Genomic DNA, 27,517 nt, shown 5'->3' on the forward strand with positions numbered 1-27,517 from the left:
CCGGGATAGGTAATCTGCTAGTATATTTAGCTTCCCCGGAATGTGTCTTACTTCGATCTTGCAACTCACTGAGTCCACCAAGGCATATAAACATGTAACCTCCTTCAGTAAAGGCTGAGACCTTGTGCCTCTGTAGGTTAAATCTTGGATAGATGTGAGCGGGCATAGGCGAGACATCCACCAGCGTCTCGACTTGACGGCCTGATCGAGTGGGCTTGTTATCATGTGCTCTACTCTTGCATATCTGTCCTCTGTGGGTGCTGCTATGCCCCTTGTTGAGTAGAATCTTGCGTCTATGTAGGTGATGCCTGTGTGGGTACTAGCTCTGTTTTAGAGGGTGAACCAGGAAACATAAGAATGTTAGTAGTGAGGCACACTGTGTTTAAACTAATTGCGCTTGTCCTGATCGGCCAATAGGAAATCGTCTATATACGAGAAGCCTTATGAGCTTATATGGGCGCAAACCGATGATGGGATTGGTGATCCTGGTGAATAACCATGGGGCTAAGGATATGCCGAATGGTAGTACCCTGAACTGGTATCTCTGACCGTTGACTGCAAAGCGTAGGTACCTGGAGTACTGGGGAGTAGAACCCGTGAGTGGTCTCTTGACTCTTTTAAGGTGCTGATAGCCCCTTGCTGAACTTGTGTAATCTTGGGTCGATGTCTGTGAGACCGGCTAGTTCGACTGGATTCGATGTGGTCGTATCTTTGATCTTCTGTACTTCTAAATCGTTGTCCATTTGGCAAGCGATGTCGGTAGGGTCTGAAGGCATTTCCGGTGGTATCCCCTTCGGGGACTGCTTCTGCTTCCTCCTCTGCGAAGTGGGATGATCATCTTTAGCAGGAACTGTGCTTCTTGACGTTAGTCCGGTTGCTGATTGAAGATCTTCCTGCATCTTCAGAATGTGTTCCAGTGAGCTGTTGATGAATCCGGTCTGCTGTAGTGTCATCTCCGTGGGGTGTCTAAGTGTAGGCCTACGTTCTGATTGTTCGGGGTATGACGTTAGTAGAAAAGTTCAACGATGCTCGGCTGTTGTGCGCAGGGGCAACTTGTGTAATCACTCTTATTAATGGCAGGCATACCCAGTCTAACATTAAGTGCCGAAAGTAGCATTTAATGAATATTCGATTCTTGATGACGTCATCAATATATGACGAACAGGGAAGGGTAAGGAATTCTAGAATCAACTGACCGGTACCTCCTACCCGTCACGCTCTAACAAGGTCATCTTGGTATTTGTCCTTGTATCTGTTTTAAAGGGCGGGGATTAGATTTATAGAGTTCTGCAATGATATGTTAATGGCATAATTATTTGGTCTATAATTAACCTCCGTAGTAGAATCCCTACTGTATAAAAAACAGTATTAGCAATAGATCCGCACCCCCTACTCGGGCTGTGCTGAGACTAGGTCATATGGCTGAGGGTAGCGTAATCCCGGTCGTCTGATCTACGACTGGCCGTGCGGGAATCACGTGTTCTATAACTGTGTGATAGTGACGTAACATCTCCCTCGCTTCTCCGCCCGTGTAACTGGACTGTGTGGCAGTATGAGATGGCGCATGCTTAGGAATTCTATCCTGATTAGCACGAGCTTTGTCAGCTCGTCTATCTTATGGCTAGAGGGTGAACGGTGTGTATTTCTGAGCATACTGCGATGCAATGTCCGTGATTCACGATCTGCCCTATGGTGTACGTGGTAGGGAGGTAATCTATCTCTTTTTTTTTTTTTTTTCTCCTGTGTCCTCATAATAATCAGATACAGCGTAGGCTTGCTTGTCTGCTGTATGAGGAAGTACTGCCATATTCAGCCTTATATCTCACTTAATCTCGTGCTTATCAATCCCCGTTAGGTTCATGCCGGGTTTGTGCAATCTATTCTTTTAGAGTTTATTCCTGAGCCCTTGATTGCGTGCGCTTTTATCAATTATTACAACATTGAGTTGGTTAATTTCTCCGAATCCCTTTAGTTAAAAACCTGTGAGGTACATCTGCTCCTCAACTTTATTGGGAGATCCTTAGGTCTCTTGAATCTTGTGATCGACCCCTGTTGGCCAAGCCCGGGTTGTGCGACAGATTCTTTTGGATATGAGATTTCCGGAGACATTGATTGCATGCGCTTTTATCAATCTGATCGACCCCTGTATGGCCAAGCCGGGGTTGTACGACAGATTCTTTAAGATATGAGATTTTCTGAGACATTGATTGCATGCGCTTTTATCAATCTGATCGACCCCTGTATGGCCAAGCCGGGTCATAGATTGCATGCGTGCGTCAATCATAACAGACATTGAATTTTGTTATTCTTTCCGTGAACTCATTTAAGTTAAATGGGGAACGCGGCAGAGGGTGAAAATCGTTAGTTTCTGTCCAAACTCGATGATCGACCGTACCAGACGTTGCCGGATGCAAGTTAGAGGCACTTTCTGTTTGACCGGTAAAATGCATCTGCTTCTCAACATTATTGGGAGAGTGGGATGAGCGACGGGGTCTCTTCTCCTCATAAGGTGAGACGGCGCTCTCGCGCGACACTCTCGCTTTTACGCTTTATACATCATTACAGACATTGAATTCCGAACTCAATTAAGTTAAAAGGGGGAACGCGGTAGAGGGTGAAGATCGTTAGTTTCTGTCCAAACTCGATGATCGACCGTACCATACGTTGCCGGATGCAAGTTAGGGGCACTTTCTTTTTGACCGGTAAAATGCATCTGCTCCTCAACTTTTGGGAGAGTGGGATGAGCGACGCGTTCTCCTCTCCTCATAAGGTGAGACGGCGCCCTCGCGCGACACTCGCTTGTGACCCACGTGATTAATATGGCCACCAAGAGCTTAATCACTTGTTTTTACTTGATGCGCTAGTAATCTTTGTAATCAGGATTGTTGATACATGCCTTGTAGAGCTTGTCAATTTTCTCCTTTGACAGAGGCTCGCAATAGCTGCACCTTGACTTTTGTGTGCAGTTGCTTGCATGATAGACATCTAGGGTGAGGGTCACCAGGTATCTGGTGTTGCCCACAGCCTGAACAGACGGGTGTCTGTCCTTGAGATGAAGATCTCATCCCACAAAACGTTTCTAACTAATTACTTACTAGAACTTCCGATCTTCTTATACCCCCGTTCTCTGCTTGTAGACTGCTCACTGCTTGTAGCCTATGAAGCTTGAGAAGATCTAATGTGCTTTGTAAGTGTGGAACTCAATCACGTGTACGGATGTGCAACAAAATATTTTCCTTGTTGTCATCTGGACACACAGGAAAGAAGTGACTAGATTCCCGCCTTGCGCATGCGCAGTGGCGCCTCTGGCAAGGGATAGGGTTTCCCTCACAACTATGGATATGTTGGCAGTGTAGTGGACGTCTGTTGAAAATTTATAAAAATTTATAGTGTGGTTCTCAGCATAAACAGGAATTTATGGCACTGATGTGATAGAGGTGAGGTATTCACAAGAATTAGCTGCATATGAAGCCTGGGTCACAAAACGGAATCTCAAACAGCAAATGTGACTAATGTAGAGGCTACATTGAAGCCTGTCCAGTCTTGCTGAAGAGGCAAAATATCCTCCCATGGACATCTCCATACCAGGGCCCTGTTCCACAAAGAGATCTTAGCACTAAGACTATTGTCAACTTAGACTTACAATGGTCTTAGTGTGGAGATTGCTGTGTGAGAGTAGGAACTGGCTGGGTTACACTAGGTGATCTTATCACAAAGACCATCGTAACTCTCATACTTAACAGACCTGCAATAGTCTTAGCGGTAAGATTGCTATGTGCAAGTGGGCCATGTCTGGGTTACACTAGGTGATCTTCAAGCCTTTCTTAGCTGTGTGACCACTGCACCACCCAAACAATGACAGTCTTACAATGACCATAGAGCAAAGATTGCTAAGTGCACGTGGGCCGAGGCTGGGTTCCACAAACCTATCTTAGCTGTGTGACCACTGCAACACCCATACAATGACAGTCTTACAATGACCATAGAGCAAAGATTGCTAAGTGCACGTGGGCCGAGGCTGGGTTCCACAAACCTATCTTAGCTGTGTGACCACTGCAACACCCATACAATGACAGTCTTACAATGACCATAGAGCAAAGATTGCTAAGTGCTTGTGGGCCCAGGCTGGGTTCCACAAACCAGTCTTAGCTGTGTGACCACTGCAACACCCATACAATGACAGTCTTACAATGACCATAGCTAAGTATTGCTAAGTGCACGTGGGCCGAGGCTGGGTTCCACAAACCTATCTTAGCTGTGTGACCACTGCAACACCCAAACAATGACACAGTCTTACAATGACCATAGCGCAAAGATTGCTAAGTGCACGTGGGCCGAGGCTGGGTTCCACAAACCTATCTTAGCTGTGTGACCACTGCAACACCCATACAATGACAGTCTTACAATGACCATAGCGCAAAGATTGCTAAGTGCTTGTGGGCCCAGGCTGGGTTCCACAAACCTATCTTAGCTGTGTGACCACTGCAACACCCATACAATGGCAGTCTTACAATGCCCATAGCTAAGTATTGCTAAGTACAAGTGACCCCTAATCCTGATCCACAGACTGATCTGACCACTGGCCCCTTTCAATAACCATCCCTCTGTATGTTCCATCTGTTCAGCCATAGTTAATTAATCAGTAGATTTTCATCCAATTTTTGAAGAAATGGGAGACAAAAAACATTTTATCTTATAAACAAACTGGTTAAAGCATCTGTATACATGAGTTGCCGACATCTGATCTCCATGACGATGGACGTTTGGTAGGACTAGGTACACATTTCATCAAGCAAAGAATGAGAAAACACGATTTTTCATCATCTGTAGCTACTTGGGGACAATAAAACGTACTGAGTCACGTTTGGCAGTGAGGCAGCCAAGATGAAAATGCAGTAATTAATCCTTCATGGAATTAAAGATCACTTTATCAACTGCCTTTTCCATAGATGCTTTTGAACACAAGAAACCCATAATAAACTTTCATTATTTCTTCTTGATCTAGCATGGTCTAACTGCTCCAAGCTCAGAATGTTTTTCAAAAAGCCCCAGTGAGTTAACATCTGACAAGGTGTGTAGAAAACATTTCCTTTTCTCTAAAGCCTCTCATACACTTCAATAGTCCTAGTAATGACTGGCTTCCCTCGCCGAGTCTTTTAAATACGTTTGTGATGTAGAAATAAAATAAAACCCTTCCTTTTGTCGGCAGTCACTCGGGAACCGAGGTGTCACTGTCCCTCTTCAGCAGACGGAACGAGAACCAAAATAGGTGCATTAGAGGAACACACTATGCTGCGACAAAGTATCAAAGAATAACAGGTGCTTGAAAGTGGTTCCTGGCCCAGTGGGTGTTGGCGGCAGTGTGGATGTCCAGCTGGGCATATTACATCTCTCCTCCTTTACACATTCACCATGCAGCAACATGCCATTACAGAGAAGCCAGATCGTCAGCTTTTAACTTTCAACTTTCATGGCAACTTCGTTTGAAAGGCAAACTCTTAGTTTAGTATTATTTATGAATTTTTATGCCATATGTCTGGAGATTATTATCCTTTGGTAAAATAACATGAGTGAGTGAGTGAGTGATTTGGGTTTAACGCTGCTTTTAACAGTATTCCAGTTATATCACGGCGTGTCAGTTTAATGTGGGAGGAAAGCCCGAAGTGATGCAGGTCCCAGACATTTAATACTTCCGTGAAACCCACGAGTACGGGTATGGTGCTGACAAACCTATAAACATAATCGGGGCGAACCAGGATTCGAACCCACAATCATAGGTTTCTGGGATGGGTTTGAGGGTTTTGTTATGGGTTTGGGGATGGATTTGGTTTTGAGGATTGTGTTATGGGTGTGGGGACGGGTTTGAGGGTTGTTTTAAGGATGTAGAGATGGGTTTGAGGGTTGTGTTATGGGTGTAGAGACGGGTTTGAGGGCTGTAATATGGGTGTAGAGATTGGTTTGAGGGTTGTGTTATGGGTGTAGAGACGGGTTTGAGGGTTGTGTTATGGGTGTGGAGACGGGTTTGAGGGTTGTGTTATGGGTGTGGAGATGGGTTCGAGGGTTGTGTTATGGGTGTGAGGATGGGTTTGAGGGTTGTGTAATGGGTGTGGAGATGGGTTCGAGGGTTGTGTTATGGGTGTGAGGATGGGTTGGAGGGTTGTGTTAAGGGTGTGCCACTGATTTGTACTATTGGCTGTGGGAGAGGTTTAATGCAGTTTCAATTTTGGTTGTTGCTTAAAGCTGCATTCAGCAATATTCCAGCTTCAGGTATATGAAGGCAGCTTATAAAAAAATTAAGGTCTGCACCAGACAATCCAGTGATGAATGTGTTAGATACGATCAATATTTAAACAAGGTATGTATACATGGTTGGGCATGGATATAAATGCATATATACGGATGATTCGATTAAGGGAAAAATATAGGAAAATAAGCTTTAGTGTAAATTCATTTGAAAAAGCATACATACAAATTCAACACATGTCAGAATCAAATGTTGAGATGTGTTTGTATGCATAGTTTCCAATGTGTATTGGGTAGACAAGGTTGGGAACTCATGATAGTATATCATTTCAAGGTGTCAAACTAAGTGTTCCCTTATCCATTTCCATCAGTATATATATAGACATACATAGAAACCATTTCTTATTAGTAGTCTGTCTGTAATTGCAATGGCCATTTTTTCTGAACTGTTCTTTCTGGCAAAAACATGACTAGTCTAGTCTAGTTTTCAAAGGTTAAAACAAGAACAAAATACAAAGCCCAGGACTTGTTGAAAGTTTACTTTTAAAAAAACATTGTTTAATTTTTATACGTCTTTAAACTTATATTCTGTTAGTTGTTTGTTTGAAATTAAAATCAAACTTAAAAAAAATAAAATTGGATTGGTCATGAATACAGAAACAAATTGTTTAAGGCAGACAGAAGAAGAAACTAGATTGATCATGTGGGCCAGTGAAGACCCAGGACAGAATTGGTCTCCAGCAACCCATGCTTGTCTCCCCCCATGAAGACCCAGGACAGAATTGGTCTCCAGCAGCCCATGCTTGTCTCCCCCCATGAAGACCTGGGACAGAATTGTCTCCAGCAAACCATGCTTGTCTCCCCCAATGAAGACCCGGGACAGAATTGGTCTCCAACAACCCATGCTTGTCTCCCCCCATGAAGATCAGGGACAGAATTGGTCTCCAGCAACCCATGCTTGTCTCCCCCCATGAAGATCAGGGACAGAATTGGTCTCCAGCAACCCATGCTTGTCTCCCCCCATGAAGATCAGGGACAGAATTGGTCTCCAGCAAATCATGCTTGTCTCCCCCAATAAAGACCCGGGACAGAATTGGTCTCCAGCAACCCATGCTTGTCTTCCCCCATGAAGATCAGGGACAGAATTGGTCTCCAGCAAACCATGCTTGTCTCCCCCAATGAAGACCCGGGACAGAATTGGTCTCCAGCAACCCATGCTTGTCTCCCCCCATGAAGACCCGGGACAGAATTGGTCTCCAGCAACCCATGCTTGTCTCCCCCAATGAAGACCCAGGACAGAATTGGTCTCCAGCAACCCATGCTTATCTCCCCCTGAAGACCCGGGACAGAATTGGTCTCCAGCAAACCATGCTTGTCTCCCCCCATGATCAGGGATAGAATTGGTCTCCAGCAACCCATGCTTGTCTCCCCCCATGAAGACCCAGGACAGAATTGGTCTGCAGCAACCCATGCTTGTCTCCCCCCATAAAGACCCAGGACAGAATTGGTCTCCAGCAAACCATGCTTGTCTCCCCCCATGAAGACCCGGGACAGAATTGGTCTCCAGCAAACCATGCTTGTCTCCCCCCATGAAGACCCGGGACAGAATTGGTCTCCAGCAAACCATGCTTGTCTCCCCCCATGAAGACCCGGGACGGAATTGGTCTCCAGCAAACCATGCTTGTCTCCCCCCATGAAGATCAGGGATAGAATTGGTCTCCAGCAAACCATGCTTGTCTCCCCTCATGAAGACCCAGGACAGAATTGGTCTGCAGCAACCCATGCTTGTCTCCCCCCTGTAAAGACCCAGGACAGAATTGGTCTCCAGCAAACCATGCTTGTCTCCCCCCATGAAGACCCGGGACAGAATTGGTCTCCAACAACCCACGCTTATCTCCCCCTGAAGACCCGGGACAGAATTGGTCTCCAGCAAACCATGCTTGTCTCCCTCCATGAAGATCAGGGATAGAATTGGTCTCCAGCAACCCATGCTTGTCTCCCCCCATGAAGACCCGGGACAGAATTGGTCTCCAGCAACCCATGCTTGTCTCCCCCCATGAAGATCAGGGACAGAATTGGTCTCCAGCAACCCATGCTTGTCTCCCCCAATGAAGACCCAGGACAGAATTGGTCTCCAGCAACCCATGCTTGTCTCCCCCAATGAAGACCCGGGACAGAATTGGTCTCCAGCAACCCATGCTTGTCTCCCCCTGTAAAGACCTCGGATGGAATTGGTCTCCAACAACCCATGCTTGTCTCCCCCCATGAAGATCAGGGACAGAATTGGTCTCCAGCTACCCATGCTTGTCTCCCCCCATGAAGACCCGGGACAGAATTGGTCTCCAGCAACCCATGCCTGTCTCCCCCTGTAAAGACCTCGGATGGAATTGGTCTCCAGCAACCCATGCTTGTCTTAAGAGAATACTAACAGGGTCGGGTGCATGTCATCATGTCTCAGTTACATAGATCAATGCTCATTATGTCAATCTCTGGATTGTCTGGACTAGGCTTGATTATGCACAGACCTCCGTCATACAGCTTGAATAGTGCTGAGAGCAGTGTCAAACAACAAACAAACATCAGGTGAACAAAACATCTACTGACACCTGTGGCAATAGAGAGTTTGAGTAACATTTCTGTTCCTGTCCTGTAAGAATTCCTGAATACAAAATTGAATTTCTGAGAATGAAGCAAGCTGTCAAAGAGCAAGATCGAATTCTTTCAGCAATTAAATGTTCGAAATTGTTTCCAAAATTGAGTAGAAATTCAAAAGACTTAAATGTCTTCTTGAACATATTAAATTTTTCTTGTTGCAAAGGCCAGATTAAACTGTGTGTCTTAAAAATCCATACTTGAAAATTGGAACTTGCAGAAAGTAGATGACAAGACAGATGGAGTCTGACAATAGAGGGGCCTCACCATGACAGGCTGCAACAACTGACCGAGAGAACAGCATCTCATCCCACCTGGCAATGTTTCCACTCGCAGCTGTATGCTCACAGCCATCCATCCCAAGCACACATTATACAATGCTAACAAATACATGTTGATTCACAAAGTAAGTCATCAAAATAAAACATCATTCAAAATTGACCACAAAGCCCTCCCTCAAAAGAGAATCATTTGCAACGTAAGGAAATTACACATGAGGAAGATTTATGAATAACAAAGAAACTTGAAGTATTTGATTAATGTCTAAGGCAAGCCCTTGCTTGTATTACCGGTACTTTCTGAAGTGAACACATTTATCATAATGACAACAGTTTTTGGTTTATGCAAAAAGTAGGCTAACTTCAACTGGGAAGCATATCATATTACACTATGCTGTACCATTATAGCTGTAACAGAGAAGGGAAAAAGGGAGCAGGGCTCACTAATACTCAGACATATTTTTAAATTAAAAACATATAAAAAAAGCACTATTTTCTCAGAAAATCCACTTATTGAAATCAAACTTTGCACTGCACCTCTCCTATTGGTATAGAAACTGTTACCCTGATTGGAAAAGAATCAATGTTTTCAAGTTATAGGTTGAACAAATGTTGAAGTAAAAAAGATGAAAAATAACTATTTTTTCAAGAAATCCAAATGCTGAAATCAAACTTTGCACTGCACCTCTCCTATTGGTAAAGAAAGTGTTCGCCAAGTTTTAAAAGAATATATGCAGTTGTTTTCAAGCTATAGGTCACACACAGAAAAGTCCTCGGAAGGACGGACGAAAATCCACTAATCAAAATCAAACTTTGCACTGCACCTCTCCTATAGTTTGTAGAAACAATACCCCCACATGGAAAAGAATCCATGAAGTAGTTTTATAGTTATAGGTTGCACAAATGTTGAAGTAAAGATTTTTCTAAGTTTAAAACATATAACAACAACATTTGTTTCAGAAAATAAACATATCAGAATCAAACTTTGCATTGCACCTCTCCTATTGGTATAAAAAGTGTTACTTTAATTTGAAAAGAATCCATGTTGTTGTTCTCAAGTTATAGGTAACACAAATGCTGAAGTAAAAACTAACATTCTGAGTTCAAAGCAAGTAAATCATCATACTTTCTCAGAAATCCAAACGTTGAAATCACACTTTACACTGCACCTCTATTATTCCCTCAACTGTAAAACAGTCCATGCAGTAGTTTAAAAGTTATAGGTTGCACAAATGTTTAAGTGAAAAATTCTAAGTAAAAAAAAAGGACAAATACCTGTATTTTTTCAGAAAATTCAATAATTTAAATCAAACCTCGAACTGCACCTCTCCTATTGATACAGAAAGTGTTCACCAAGTTTGAAAGGACTCTATGCAATTGTTTTCAAGTAATAGGTCACAAAAGAATGTCTTTGGAAGGATTGACAGAATTCCTTGGCATAACCGTACACCCCCGCTCTTTTAACACAATCCTCCAGCTCATCCTAATACACAACCCCCCAACCCATAACACAACCCTCCAACTAATCTCTACATGCTTAACACAACCCTCCATCCTATCCCTACACCCATAACACAACCCTCCATCCCATCTCTACACCCATAACACAACCCTCCATCCCATCCCTACACCCATAACACAACCCTCCATCCCATTCCTACACCCATAACACAACCCTCCATCCCATCCCTACACCCATAACACAACCCTCCATCCCATCTCTACACCCATTACACAACCCTCCAACCCATCCCTACACTCATAACACAACCCTCCATCCCATCCCTACACCCATAACACAACCCTCCATCTCATCCCTACACCCATAACTCAACCCTCCATCTCATCTCTACACCCATAACACAACCCTCCAACCCATCCCTACACCCATAACACAACCCTCCATCCCATCCCTACACCCATAACACAACCCTCCATCCCATCCCTACACCCATAACACAACCCTCCATCCCATCCCTACACCCATAACACAACCCTCCATCCCATTCCTACACCCATAACACAACCCTCCACCCCATCCCTACACCCATAACACAACTCTCCATCCCATTCCTACACCCATAACACAACCCTCCATCCCATCCCTACACCCATAACACAACCCTCCATCCCATCTCTACACCCATAACACAACCCTCCATCCCATCTCTACACCCATAACACAACCCTCCACCCCATCCCTACACCCATAACACAACCCTCCATCCCATTCCTACACCCATAACACAACCCTCCATCCCATCCCTACACCCATAACACAACCCTCCATCCCATCTCTACACCCATAACACAACCCTCCATCCCATTCCTACACCCATAACACAACCCTCCACCCCATCCCTACACCCATAACACAACCCTCCATCCCATCTCTACACCCATTACACAACCCTCCATCCCATTCCTACACCCATAACACAACCCTCCAACCCATCCCTACACCCATAACACAACCCTCCACCCCATCCCTACACCCATAACAAAGCCTTCCAACCCATCCCTACACCCATAACACAACCCTCTATCCCATCCCTACACCCATTACACAACCCTCCAACCCATCCCCACACCAATAACACAATCCTCCAGCCCATCCTAAAACACAACCCCCCCAACCCATCCCTACACATAAAAGACCTGTGAAGATTCTGGGGTAGAATAGGTCTTCAGCAACCCATGCTTGCCGTAAAAGGTGACTATGCTTGTCGTAAAAGGCGACTTGGTTGATGCATGTCATCGATCCCAATTGCGTGGATCTATGCTCATGATGTCAATCACTGGATTGTCGGGTCCAGACTCGATTATTTACAGACTGCTATCATATAGCTGGAATATTGCTGAGTGCGGCGTTAAATAACAAACCAACCAACCAACAACCTACACATAACACAAGCCTCCAACCAATCTCTACATGCTTAACACAACCCTCCAACCCATCCCTACACCCATAACACAACCCTCCATCCCATCCCTACACCCATAACAACCCTCTGGGAGTCGAACCCATGAACATAGGTGTCTGGCACGTCTAAGGGAGACAACTGTGCACTTCGACTGGAGCACCTTAGACAGCTGTGCCACCTGGTCCCTCCATACTGTCAGAAGAGTGCTTTAGTTTTGTGTTCAACGATGAAAAGGAACATAAGATATGTGCCTAACTATTGATTATTATATGTAAACGTTTGTTGCCATGATCACATTTATTCTTTTGCTATTTTTGGAACATGTGATCAGCATGCAAGTTTACATTAAAGAACCATTATATATACATTGATAAGAAGTGTGAAAACATTTATTTAGTGGTCTGGTCTGGACACAAAGTGTATTGGTAACATGTCCAAACATTTACAGCAGTGGCTCAACAAATACAACAGTGCACGGGACAAACACGGACATCAATCACGACCAAAGCTCTTCAATTTGAAGGAATCTGGCTGCTTGAAACCTGCCTCCCTATCTTGTTTACCTAAAGCTGAATGAAAGGAGACAAACTGTTGAAATATTTGCAAAATACAAACGGATAACTTAAATTTGCGTAAAAATTATGGTTTGCAGTGAGTTAAGGTATTGTAACTGGACCAGATATTAGGGTGTGTGTGTGTGCACATGGTTGTTAGGCAACCTGAACAAAATCACATTTGTTGATCTCTGCAAAAAGCTGAGCTTCTAGCTGATATCTTAATACATGTCTGTTTATATGCTGACTCGGTCAAACAACCTTGGTGCTAACTACATTGATTACGGTACTCTGATTCATAGCATAAGCGTCACATTTAAATTAACCGTTATCTAAGAAAATAATGCCTGTCACATCCATTTGTTTCAATAGTGCTACAGTCACATTAGCCAACAAACATTGCAAAAACTTTTCTCATTATGTAGAAATTGCAAATTCAAAATATCAAAAGCAAATGGAAAACAAAATGGCAGAAATGAGTGATCTTTGATATCAGGTTTCATTGCCTAAGACTTTAATAATCCAAATAAACAATGCTGTCAGATGCCAGATCAATACTCTAACCTTCCGTAGGTTTCTATAGGAACAAGGTTTGAGCCAGAAAACCTCTGACGTTTGTTTCAAGTGACTCACATCTACCTATACACAATGACATACAATCTATCCTGGGCAACGTCTTACAGCTGCCAGTCTCACCTTGCCATGACGATTTCAGCCGATGTTAACCACATGTCATTGTTACAACAAATCCGCTATCTCAGCTTTGTGGCTGAATAGTTTTCCATTTTGTTCATTATTATAATGCAACTGTGTCCATTTTGTCAATCTGTTAAGCTTCCCTCAAATTACACAAACAATTCTAGGTATAGGACTTCACTCCTATCAGACAGCAGTATCAGTGTGTGGGCTTCATGACACAGGAGAGCTAAATACGTAAATCTGTCATTAAGGTCCTTCCATTTCCCGTACTGCCTAGCATCACTGCCCTGCAGGACAATCAGGAACTGGTAATTATTTCAGCTGGATGATCGGCACCGCGTCCACAAAATATACTCACACTGACACTCAATAAGGTATCTCAGATGCTGACAAAGTTTATTCCTAAATATTTCCTTTGCCTAAAAAATCTAATTTGATCAAAGACTAATGCATTGGGAATTTGTTGAAACAAATTTACTCCAGGAGCTCAAATTTGATTAAATGTTCAATTCAAAAAGCGATCCAGTTCTTGTTGCAAAATTAATTCGGAAGTCGTGTCAATCTATACAGCCACCCAATTTTAGAAATCAATTACTGATAAAAAGATGCTTTTTTCAGAAATCAATAAAGGTTATAAGAAAGATAACCTGAACGGATAGATCTGATGACTGGTATAAAAATTACATGAAGTGTGGAGGATTTAGCCTCAGGTCTTAGAGAGGCAGAATAGTGCAGATTAAGAAATTCAATCTGGATCTAAAGATTTGGTTATCATGAGAGTCCAGGTCATAAGGACACCAGGTGTTTTCCCCTAAAGAATCTTGTAATAACAGATATAAGGAGCTCCCTGGCAGCTAATGATATTTAATAATCAGCCATTATTGTTATTTATATCCTTCTGAAACCATGATATATGAAGACAGTTTGAAGCTTGACAAATCCCCAGCAATGAGTGCAATGGTCTTGCTGAAAGGCAAACTGCCACATTGTTGGAGTGGCACAGTTTATGGTTAACACTTTAAACAGGAATTTTGCAAAGGCAAATTGTATCATGACATATTAATTTAGAACAGATCAGAACCCGATTTGTAACAAGTCATCCATGAGCTTGATTACTCCTCTGTCAGAGTTTGACAATAAACATTCTTTGTTTTCAAGACAGAGCTAGATTACCTGTAGATTTAACTGTGCTAAATTGAATTGTGTATTGATTTTGAAAGTGTATAATTTCGAGCTCTCTGTTGTCCCTGACACTTGAAATACACTCTCTTAGTTGAAGTCTATTGTGCTTTCGGTCCAAAATGTTCTGCCACACATACTTTAAATAGTGTAGTATCTGAAACTATACCTTTTGTACCCAATAATTGTAACTTCATTATCAAAAAAAATGTACCAATGATTGAGAAAGAAATGTTCCATTAAGACTAGCTTCTGCGGTAATGCATCCATCAAATCAGAGGTGGTTATTGTGATTTGAAACCTCTGATTAACCAATCAGAATCAAATATTTTCCAAAATCATGGTACAATTGGGAGATAAAAATACTGTGTTTTCAATGTAGGGCTAGGTTACTTGTAGATTTGACTGTGCTATTTGAATTTGGAACTGAGTACACAGCAGTTTATGACTGCAGTACAAGTATCGGGTGGTCAGGCTCGCTGACTTGATCCCAATTGCGTGGATCGATGCTCATGATATCAATCACTGGATTGTCTGGTCCAGCCTCGATTATTTACAGACCGCCATCATATTGCTGGAATGTTGCTGAGTGCAGTGTTAAACTACAAACAAACAAGAATAGAATGTCCGAGTCTGTTCTCAGAGTCTAATCATTAATTAACAAGAATTTCACAATTTTGAATAAGGCATTAAGTCGTATGTGATGTCATATGATGTGATGATGCCCCATTGTGGATTGGAAATTAAAATTAGAAGCTGAATAACATATTTTTCAGCATACATAACACTTTTGACAAGACATACATCTTCTGTTGAACTGAATACAAGAAAAATGATAGACCTAGTACAAGCCTACACAGCTAAGTTTGTTTGTTGTTTAACGCCACGCTCGGCAGTATTTCAGATAATTGACAGCAGTCTGTAAATAATCAAACCTGACCAGACAATCCAGTGATTGATATTTTTAGCAATGATCCACGAAATTGGGGTACGATGACGCGCAATCAACCAAATCACCGAGTCCATAAAGTTCCCTCTTGCAACCAGCAAAGCTGGGGACCAATTCTAACCTGGCATCCCCACAGGGCTAATTGTAATCTTTGGACAGTGCACTGAAACACATTGTTTCAAACAATAACACCAGCCCCTTCCTCTCAAGAACTGATGTAAATATGACAGGAACGTTACATAATTAGTTATATAGTGTTTCCATGGGAACAAAGGCACACACTGTTGGCAGTACAGGTGAGGATATGACAATGGAGCAAACATTGGTGCATGTCATCAAGCAAATCACTAAGTCTGAGCAATAGATCCAATTAGTCGCCTCTTCCAACCAACACAGGTTGGCGGGGACGTATTCTGACCTGGAATCCCCAGGGGGGACACAACTGAGCAACTGACCTGACTTGGCATCTTGACTGGACACGGAGGAGGGGGAGGGAGGCTGCGTTGTCCTCTCCTTGGTGCGCTGGGTCCGGCTTGAGAACGCCCGCACCAGTTCATGCATACGCTCACTGAGCGTGCTGCTGACATTCGACAGGCTGTTGGAGTTAGTCAGGCTGAAAACACACAAAAACACCGAAATAAAATATATACTAGTATCCCTTATTCTGCTGTATTTAAATGAGTTGTATTAACAGCAGTCAGCAGCTGAAAAATTAATACATTGGTTTTAGGGCAATGACAATTGGACGCTGGTAACATTTCTTGTTTCAGAAAGAAAATGCTGCTCTCCAGAAAGACTGAAAAACCAAGTTTATATTTTTTTTAGCCTGAATCTGATTGATGAGGCCTCTGAAGTTGTTAACAGCCGTGTGTTAGTTGGTGTCCCGACAGGAACGGAAGACTGCGACTTCAGCTGTATTACATGCCCTTTTATTTCTACTTCATTTAACCCATGGAGGTTCCAGGTAGGAATACAGACCCCCAGCAACCTTTGTTTGAATGAATTGGGAGGTCAGGCTCGGTGACTTGGTTGATGCATGTCAATTGCAATCACAATTGCATAGTTTGATTCTCATGATGTCAATCACTGGATTGTCTAGTCCAGATCTGATTATTTACAGAATGCTGTCATATAGCTGCATTAATACCCCCAACCCCCACAACCCTTCACCGATGTGTATACCGGTAGATATAGACGACTGCTGCTTTGCTGATTATCCAGGGTACTATATCTCCATTCAGTGCTATATGTTCTATGCTCAACATTCGATGCTGCCCGACAGTCTTGACGGAAGGTCAGTTTTAAAAACTGAACACCTGATGGTCAGGCTATTATTGATTCCCTCCATTACCTAAGCATTCTAGTTTCAATTCAATGTAAGAGGTAAGTGAGGTGAAATTGGGTTTAACGTTGCATTCAAGATTATTGCACTTATATAGCGACGTGCATGTACGTGTGTGTGTGTTTGTGTGGCTGCTTGTACTAGTCCGGACTGATGCCGATTTATAGTGCTAGCTCACTGAGATACCATGCTGCAGTTTAACATGAATACCCCACTCAGACACAGTATACCGACTCCGAGCCGACCAGTCCTTGTTTTAGCCCCTTAATACCGAGCGCCAGACAGGGTAACAACAAGTACCATCTTTTAAGGTGTTTTTGTATGAAGCAGCCTGGGATCGAATCCCGGACCTTCCGCTCTCCGGGCGGACGCTCTACCACTAGACAATGTAAGAGGTAAAATACTGTAAGCGTTTAACACATTATTGATGAATAAAATTGCAATGAGTTAAAGTCAATAAGTTGATAATCCACCACTGTGTTGTTATTTTCTGAGAACTAACATTAAACAGTACTTTTGTTAATTTTGTCTTGGATTTGAACCCATGACCATATGATATGGCATCCCAAAGGGATGTACCTGCACAGCAAACTGTACCTTAGGCAACATGGCCACCCATGTCCCCGGGTTAAATAGTTGAAATAAAAGGTCATTTCAAGGCGTTTCATCATTCCAGTATTTTACTCAGCCTGAGACAAATCCTTGTACAAACCCATCATACAAGCAGCTAGACATTCAAGAGAGTTTTACATAAAGAGGAGCCGCAGTTGGAAATAATCGTCCTTTAGTATGATTGTGAAAAAAACCAAACCTCATCAGTTAGAAACAGAAAAGTAATCACTAGAAAAGCTTGACAAAAAATATTTGTATGATTATTTTTCTAAGAGAGCCAGCACAGCTTGCTCAATAAACAGAGACAGCCTTGTGTGGCCAAGATATGGTTCCTCTGTCAATCACAGTAAATGCCAATCAAATATTGAACCTCCTCATAATCTCTGCCAGATTGATTTTCCCGAATGTGACAACATGCAAACGACATTTCAACTGGACTGATCACTTTGTTCATATGTGTACTAGGTCTCAGTTAACGGAGGGTCTAAGAAACTATCCATTTCAGAAAAACAAGACGAGGGCCCTAAAGGTATAATATCATTATATGTAAGGAAAAGAGAGTTTTGCAGATATTCTCCCTTATATATACATGACTGGGATTACATAAATGATAAGTGAGTGAGTGAGTTTGGTTTTACGCCGCTTTATACAATATTCCAGCAATATCATGCGTGGGACACCAGAAATGGGCTTCTTCGGTATGACGAGCGAACGCTCTAAACACTAGGCTACCCGACCGCCCCTATAAATGATAAGAGATAGACCAAATATATACTACTCAAAAGAGAACACAATTTTTTTATATTACAAAAGTTAGTCTGGCACGACAAATAGCAAGATGACAGTGGTTACTCACTGAGTGTGAGTAGAACGTGCTGGAGTGAGTAGATCTCAATAACTCTGCTTTCAGCAACATCATGGCGGGGAACACCAGAAACAGTCACCACAGTGTATGTACTGGGTCTTCTGCATAAATGTGATCACCAATAGCTACCAGTCAGCACAGTTACATGGCTGTAATAGTGTTGTTTGGTTGATTTGTTGTTTAACGCTGCACCCAGCAATATTCCACCTATATGACGGGGGTCAGTAAATAATCGAGTCTGGAGCAGACAATCCAGTGATTAATGTGATTAATATCATGCACATTGATCCATTTAATGGGGATCGATGACATGCATGAACCAAGTCAGCGAGCCTGACCACCAGATCACGTTAGTCGCCTCTTACGACTAACATAGTCAACTTTTACGGCAAGCATGGGTTGCGGAAGACCTATTCTACCCTGGAAACTTCACGGGTCGGCTGGAATAGTACCGACTGCAGTTTAAAATATTGGCTCCTTCATGTAATAACTTCCCACTAGTGCTCTGACAGGTACTTGAGAATGGATCAGGTTTAGATCAACTTGAGTCCGACATCAAGAACTCCACTACCAGACCAGGGGAGATAACTCACATGGTAACATTTCTAACGTGTTGAAGATCTGGAGGAGAAACTGCAAAGTCACTGAACACATTTTAACTTAAATGATTGTGAGAAAAAAAGATGATTGGGTAGCATATTACTGTTGAAGTTGTGTTCGGAGTCAGGGAAAGTTTGCTATACAGGTACTCCAAGTCTATTTCTATCTATCCATCAGAACCCGACATCCCACTAACTCCAGGAGACAATAATACAACATGCATTCACTCTGCAAGAACAACCTGCATGAACCTGTTGAAGTTATGTTCCGAGTCAGGTAAAGTTTGCTATACAGGTACTCCAAGTCTATTTCTATCTATCCATCAGAACCCGACATCCCACTAACTCCAGGAGACAATAATACAACATGCATTCACTCTGCAAGAGCAACCTGCATGAACCTGTTGAAGTTATGTTCCGAGTCAGGGAAAGTTTGCTATACAGGTACTCCAAGTCTATTTCTATCTATCCATCAGAACCTGACATCCCACTAACTCCAGGAGACAAGAATACAACATGCATTCACTCTGCAAGAACAACCTGCATGAACCTGTTGAAGTTATGTTCCGAGTCAGGGAAAGTTTGCTATACAGGTACTCCAAGTCCATTTCTATCTATCCATCAGAACCCGACATCCCACTAACTCCAGGAGACAATAATACAACATGCATTCACTCTGCAAGAACAACCTGCATGAAGCCGGGTAAAAACAAAGCACTTCTAAGGTATAAAGACAGGAGACCAAACTAATCGAACATAATCTTCCAGTTTTCCTGTGTGTGGGAGAGCAGGCGGAGCCGTCATCAACAAATGCAATCTTGGTCTTTGTGCTGCCAGATTGTGACAGCAGGCTAGGAAGCTGGCTGTATGTTTTGCTCAAACATGTCATCTAAGCTAATCTCAGCCCTGTCACCACAATGACAGACTCTTGACACCAGCTGAAATTAATAAAACGTTTCCTGTGTGAAAGTGGACTATTGATCTATCGGCTGCAACTTACAAGGACAATAACAGCTAACACCAATTTTGAGGACACTACATCTTCTAAAATTGAAGCCTGTTGGGACTAAACTCATTTTCTTGACTCAATCTGTCAGTCTGTTAGGTACGAGGGTGATGAAGCAAGAAAACGAATAAAAACAAATATATATCATATTTGAGTATGAAAAGGTCCTTTGAGCTCGGAGCTTGACATTGGCACTTCCTGACATTGGGAATAAGTTGGTGGGTTTAAAGCTTTTTTTAACAGTATTCTAGTTATAACACATTGTGTCAGCTTCAGGTTGGAGTGAGTGAGTGAGTTGGGTTTAACACCGTTTTTAACAGTATTCTAGTCATAACACATTGTCAGCTTCACTCGGGAGTGAGTGAGTTGGGTTTAACACAGTTTTTTTACAGTATTCTAGTTATAACACATTGTGTCAGCTACACGTGGGAGTGAGTGAGTTGGATAGATTTTCATTGGAATGAAGGTTTTCACAAGAATCAATAAATCCTGTCATATTTGGATATTCATAAGTATGGGTCTTTCTATGTCTTTACAAAACTCATCACCAACAAACCTGGTGCAGTATGCAGAAATTCTGCCATACTTCACCTTATCAGAAAGGTTAAAGATAGTTGCTTATTATTCCGATAACTTAAAAAATAATATATATAAAAAATACTTACATAAACAAAAATAATCAGTAACAATAAATTGGGTTCAATCATTTGATTTATTTAGGTGTTTCCCCTTCTAACTCCACAGTAATAATTCCACAGGTAATAATGTCTGTCATGTTTCAGCATACAATTGAGTAATTCGGTTGGCTAAGGAAGGCTATGGTGTTTCATCCGTATTTTACGATACCGGATGTACCGGATGTTATGCTGTGAGCATGCGCAGTGATATGCTGTACTATGCTGTGGGATAATGAAAGTTGAAGCACGTGCCATTGTGTTGTCTGTTCTTTCTGGGAGTTCAATCAAAGCCAACTGAACAGTACAATTGTCGACAGTCCAAATGGCCAAAGATAAAGGATGACGTATCATTGCACACTATCCCTGTCAGCAACATTTCAAACTTGTCTGTCACTGTGTAAAACACGATTGAACCCATGGCCATTTTCTGCCTTTCAAAAGTTGAGGATCATCAAGGCTAGAAAGTCCTTCCTTCCTACATGTTCCACTTCCAGTCAATCCAACACAATCATTATGTGCACTGGAACATAACAATATGAGTGGCCAAGAGTCAAATGGAGGTATAACACATTTCTGGCTACCTGGGTTGATTAGATCCAACCAGAGTTGGGGCGGTCGGGTAGCCTAGTGGTTAAAGCGTTCGTTCATCACGCCAAAGACCTGGGTTCGATTCCCGACATGGGTACAATGTGTGAAGCCCTTTTCTGGTGTCCCCCGGAGTGATATTGCTTGAATATTGCTAAAAGCGGCGTAAAACCATACTCACTCACTCCAACCAGAGTTAACAGTGTTAATTAAGGACAACTTAGCATAGAACAGGAAATAGAACACCTAAATGCATCCTAGGACAAAATATCAAATGACTGTCAACACCCAATAGCAATGCAATATCACCATCAAAGATGCATTCTTTAATTGCTAAGTATTTATATTAGCAATCTAAAGTAAATTTTGATCATGCACATCAGAACACATATGTATTCTAAATGCCTAAATAATCATATTTGTTAAAATATTCATGACTGAATCAATTAAAGAAACTAAATAGCTTTCCCAATGACGTCACTTGGAGGCTGCTCACCAGAGTACCTTCCCGAGGGGTTCTGTAGGTATGGGAAACTCTGGTCAATGAGTTGACATGTGCTAACATTGGTCAACCAAACTTGACTTGGGTAATACCTTGGTCACCGGGGTTCATCCACGGTATTGAAAGTGAACCAAGCACAATCACATACCCCAACTTTCTGAATTCCCTGGAGAGCACATGGTACAGGACTGTTCATTCACTAATTACGGGGGGTGGGGGAAGCATGACTCTCCATACAAGCCTGGAATGGACTAGTCCAGTTACTGACAACTTGTGTCTACACTCATGCAACGAGGAAACCATGGCGGCAGGCATTAACACAATGCTAAAATCAATGTTATATGCTGAGACGACAATATTTGTGTTCCAAATGCAAAACATTGCCGAGATGCTGAGCGAAAAACTGTTGCAATCAAGTGAAAGTGTATGCTGCATGTGAAATGTCTAAGTGAATGACCATTTGAAATTCTGGGGCTTGACCTGGGATTTTTTTCTAAAAAAATTTAAAGAAATTTTCAAACAAAAGGCAGAAAAAGTGACCCTAATAATTAGTTTTACTCCCCCCACACACCCAAACAAATTGTTAAAAAAAATTGTGTTTATTAAAATTAAATTTAATTGTTTGGCATGTCCCTTCACTGTACATAAAGGCCACAGATTTTTAAACTGAAAAAATACCCTGTCTAGTAGTGTCTACGAAACAAATTCAAGCCCATCCTTGATAATCCAGTGTATAATGTCTCCATTTTATTTCGATTAATATCATGACCCACAGCTTTGTTGAGGAAATGACAACCCAGCTCCATCTGTCTTAGCACCGAATTTCTCTCATGGGCGTACTCTGATTGGACAGCTATTTTGAGATACGGTCAACGTATCTCTGTGCTGCTCCATATAAACCATTTCGATGACATGTCGCACAGAGCTAAGGGCTGTCCCATTGCGTTTTCTTACTACATCCCCAATCCAACTCTGCATCGGACGTTATATGCTTCAGCAAAGAGCAAGCCTCATGATCTAATGACAAATGCAAAATGCTTTACTTCCCCAGACACTTGCCTTCAAATGGGAGTACTTATATATCAGATAGTGCAACACGATATTTACTGGTTGGAAACCAGACTGGTAGTAATCTGTACCCTCTTGATGATTCCAACCCGATAAGTACATAGAAAGTTGTATCATCGAAAGTATAAGTACACCTATTTAAAGACAAGTGTATTAGGACGTGAATTGTGTTGGGATTTTCTTGGGATTAAAATTCATGTACATTATGGCAGGGTTGTTAGTGTGGCATGTTGGGAATTGGGAATCTATTAGGAAAACACTATGTGAAAGCCAGTAGCTCTGTGTAACAACAAGTCAATATCAAAATCTTTTTTAGGGAGAAGCTCTGCTATTTCAAGCTACATGAGTTTTAGCTCCAGACTTTAAACAAGGCTATTGTGGCAAATGGGTACTAAGTATTTATCACAAGAGAATGGCATTGGAAAACACACAGGATAATCGAGGATACATATGTCTAGTCTGCCACTATTAAAGAAATCCAACTCTGCAAATACTTCCACATCGCATAGACTGGAGACCCCCATTCCATGCCTGATTGTAGCAATTCACAGAACAATGTTAACAAAAATATGGCTTTGTTTCTGTTTTACAAAGCTCTTATCCTTAATAATCACCATATAGGTTGATTCGGCAATTGAAACCCCTTATCTAAAGATTCCAGCTGGGCCAAAGGAATGAATTTTCTGAATTGTTCTTCTACAGAACCAACACACATAACACAAGGCTGTGTCTATGATGACTGATCACTTATGGATCACCTTGTTCTCTATGTGTTTTTGCAGGGCAATTACTTGTCATAACACTGTGGGTGGATTTAATGTGAAAAATCATCCTTCATCTGTTTGGATTAGATTAATGTTATTTTATGTCTGTGGGGATGTCAAGATGATCGATCATTTGTTTCATAACAAAATATAAAGGAGTCACCTAATCTTTAAGTTCCAAAGGTAAAACATGTATCAACTCCCACTGGTTCCTGATATATGTGTTCTGTCAAAATATCATCTGATGTCATTCAGTGCTATGGTAGCTATAGCTAGTAACAAGCATCAGAACACTCAGACCCAAGTCTACTTGGTGATGACTTGCACTTCTCTTCTGTCATCTTTACTGCACAGCATATATACCATCACCAGTGACCAATGTTAGTTTGACGTAAATGGCAATCTCATTAAAATCAGATCTTTTTCTCGCTATTGCTAAACAATGATCTGAGGACATCCCATTACGGGTCATGTCAGAACGACCTTTCATTTGACCAATCAAAGCATTGCTTACCAGATCATGAAAGCGACAGTCGGAATGTGTTTTCTAATCATGCAACCTCGAAAACGTTAACACTGTGTGTTCTGAACGACAGTTACGGCCGTCAAAATTATCGTCTACCTCTCGCTTCCGTGGGATAAACATTTGAATGGAGGAGGTGTTGCATAGTACATGGGAAGCACTGCCATACAATCTCAACCATATATTAGACATTCTGGAATTTTCGTTTGTTCATTTTTCAAAATTTTAATCGAGAACTGTGTCAACATATCTTTCAAGCTTAATCTGAAATGGAAGTCGCCAGGTTGAAACCACTGCCGTAAAGCTTCAGAAAGCTGCTTTCTGATTGGCTGATGTTGATTTCTTGTTAGTCATTTCAGTGGTTGGTCAAAGTTCGTGAAAGGTTGTTCTGATGTGACCCGTAAAGGGATGCATGTCCTTAGATCTTTGTTTAGCTTCAGCGAGAACTTAGATCTGATTAATCAGATGGATGTAAATGGATGCCAAATGACTTAAAGCAGGCCTATGCTAGGTCGATTGGCAGTCCTAGGAAGTTTCATTGAAATTGTTCAAACACCACTTTCTTTGCCTGAAACCGCCTCCGTGGCCATCTGCCTGGAGAGCAAAAGGTGGGTAATTCGATCCCAGGCTGCATCATACCAAAAGATGTTAAAAGATGATACTTGTTGTTACTCAATTTTAGATTTGGTAAAAAGTCTAAAAAAGTCTGATTTATTAGGGTTTCGATGCACATACCAAATTTTGAAACAAATAAATCAAATGACATAAAGCTGACTTGACTGTGTTATACATTTGCCACAGATAATCAAATCCTCCATCACATATAAATTCATTGTCTCATCACCTTGTCTATGCTACCCTCACTTCCTGTCACAAATCAATGCCTCATCACCACAGAAACAATCAGGCCACACAAGATTGTCCACATTCCACTCTTGTCTTTGTCATAATTTGGTTTTCCATCTACACAGTGTCGACCTTTCATCACAGATTCTTGGGAAACTCTTGCATACCGTAAAATTGCTCTTGGCACCAACGGCGTTTGATTGTGGCGCTTGTCAATACGGGAAGCCTAGTAATGACAGAAAGGTGTCATACCTGTCAACATTGTGGTTCCATTACATCCATCATAGCATGAAGGTGACTAAGTGACGATATCTGGGGCTAACAAATACAAAGGGGGATTTGAACCAGTCTGTCAGAGAAATAAAGTGTAAATGATGTTTAATAACACAGTCAGAATTACTCCGGAGACATCTCAAAATATTTATCTGATGTAAAAGTTACAAGTGCTGAAAAATTGAAAAATAAAGACCTTGACAATGATTTGGAAGCTAATAGCACTGGCCATCTATAGCCTGATCTAGAAGTTATTACTGCTGACTCCTTATTGCCTGATCTAGAAGTTATTACTGCTGACTCCTTATTGCCTGATCTAGAAGTTATTACTGCTGACTCCTTATAGCCTGATCTAGAAGTTATTACTGCTGACTCCTTATAGCCTGATCTAGAAGTTATTACTGCTGACTCCCTATAGCCTGATCTAGAAGTTATTACTGCTGACTCCTTATAGCCTGATCTAGAAGTTATTACTGCTGACTCCTTATTGCCTGATCTAGAAGTTATTACTGCTGACTCCTTATAGCCTGATCTAGAAGTTATTACTGCTGACTCCTTATAGCCTGATCTAGAAGTTATTACTGCTGACTCCCTATAGCCTGATCTAGAAGTTATTACTGCTGACTCCTTATAGCCTGATATAGAAGTTTTTACTGCTGGCTCCTTATAGCCTGATCTCAAAGTGGGGCGGTTGGGTAGCCTAGTGGTTAAAGCGTTGGCTCGTCACACTGAAGACCCTGGAATATTGCTAAAAGCGATGTAAAACCATACCCACTGACACTGATCTAGAAGTTATCACTTAGAAGTATCACTGCTGGCTCCTTATAGCCTGATCTAGAAGTTATCACTGCTGATTCCCTATAGCCTGATCTAGAAGCTGTCACTTCTGACTATAGGCCTCCACATAGCCTGAAAGTCTTCTAAATGAACTTGAGAAGGAAGGCCTCTGTCAAGTATTGACAGCCAGCCGGTGTACTTCACTGCATTACTGGGCCAATCTCTCACGTTATTACAAATGAACACTTGAATGACTTCCTACCACTTCTGTAGACCAATACACTGAGTTATTGCAGCGTTATTCACTTGACCGATTTGATTCTCGGTTTAGTATGATCATCCAAGGCTCCTTAACTGTTTTTACACCAGCACATTGTGAATTTACTGGCATTAGAGGAGGCAGTTCACACAGGGGTCACCATGGTTTAAATGTAGATGGTCTGAACACGTCACAGTCAACTCTCAGTGCAGGGATGTGATGGATGCCTGAAGGCAACCAGCCATCTTCATCAAAACTATATATAATAAGGTTATGAGTAATATTTCAGCTAACAAATACACACATAAAATTATAGCTTCACTTGCACAGCTATGTACCTTATTTGATCTTGATTCCCCCTAAACGGATGCCTGAATGAAACAATATTTTCTGTGAGTATATTTTTCAAAGATGGTATAGTTGAAAAATATATATACAGAAAGTTACAAAAAAGATGTACTTCTTTCTTGTACCATCAACAACTAAAGAAAACCATAACAGCCTATAAAAGGACATATGTATGACATGTTCCAGTCTTTAACTCAAAATATTCTTTTTTGTTACAATTTCTCCTTTAAAGTTGGTTGGTTGGTTGGTTTGTTGTTTTACGCCGCACTCAGCAATATTCCACCTATATGACGGCGGTCTGTTAATAATCGAGTCTGGACCAGACAATCCAGTGATTAATGTCATGAGCATTGATCCACACAATTGGGATCGATGACATGCATCAACCAAGTCAGTGAGCCTGACCACCAGATCCCGTTAGTCGCCTTTTACGACAAGCATAGTCACCTTTTACAGCAAGCATGGGTTGCTGAAGACCTATTCTACCCCGGAATCTTCACGGGTTCTCCTTTAAAGAGGTACTAGAAGTGGGTTAGTTGGCAGTCCTGGTTGGTTAGTTGAAATCCAGTTTATGTATCTGCCAACCCGGCTATCACAGTCATAAGGCACCAGCTACAGCATCTAGCCCTCGATGGAGTATATATCTATGTCATAATGTCACACAAGGCACCAGCTACAGCATCTAGCCCTCGATGGGTGTATATCTGTCATAATGTCACACAAGGCACCAGCTACAGCATCTAGCCCTCGATGGAGTATATATCTATGTCATAATGTCACACAAGGCACCAGCTACAGCATCTAGCCCTCGATGGAGTATATATCTATGTCATAATGTCACACAAGGCACCAGCTACAGCATCTAGCCCTCGATGGGTGTATATCTGTCATAATGTCACACAAGGCACCAGCTACAGCATCTAGCCCTCGATGGAGTATATATCTATGTCATAATGTCACACAAGGCACCAGCTACAGCATCTAGCCCTCGAT

General features: G+C 41.9%; 1 protein-coding gene across 6 annotated transcripts in view; it reads right to left on the minus strand.

Annotated features, from left to right (window-relative positions):
* Positions 1 to 27,517, minus strand: part of LOC124117231 (cyclic nucleotide-gated cation channel beta-3-like) — a 303,270-nt gene that overhangs the window by 42,361 nt on the left and 233,392 nt on the right. For all 6 annotated transcript variants that reach the window (XM_048397873.1, XM_048397872.1, XM_048397874.1 and 3 more), the window contains one exon: positions 15,934 to 16,091. In XM_048397873.1, the coding sequence (XP_048253830.1) occupies positions 15,934 to 16,091 (158 nt within the window). The remainder of the gene's footprint in view (positions 1 to 15,933; positions 16,092 to 27,517) is intronic.

The sequence above is a fragment of the Haliotis rufescens genome, unplaced genomic scaffold (genome assembly GCF_023055435.1).
Source record: "Haliotis rufescens isolate VD_foot unplaced genomic scaffold, xgHalRufe1.0.p SCAF_17, whole genome shotgun sequence".
Taxonomy (NCBI): Eukaryota; Metazoa; Mollusca; class Gastropoda; order Lepetellida; family Haliotidae; genus Haliotis; species Haliotis rufescens.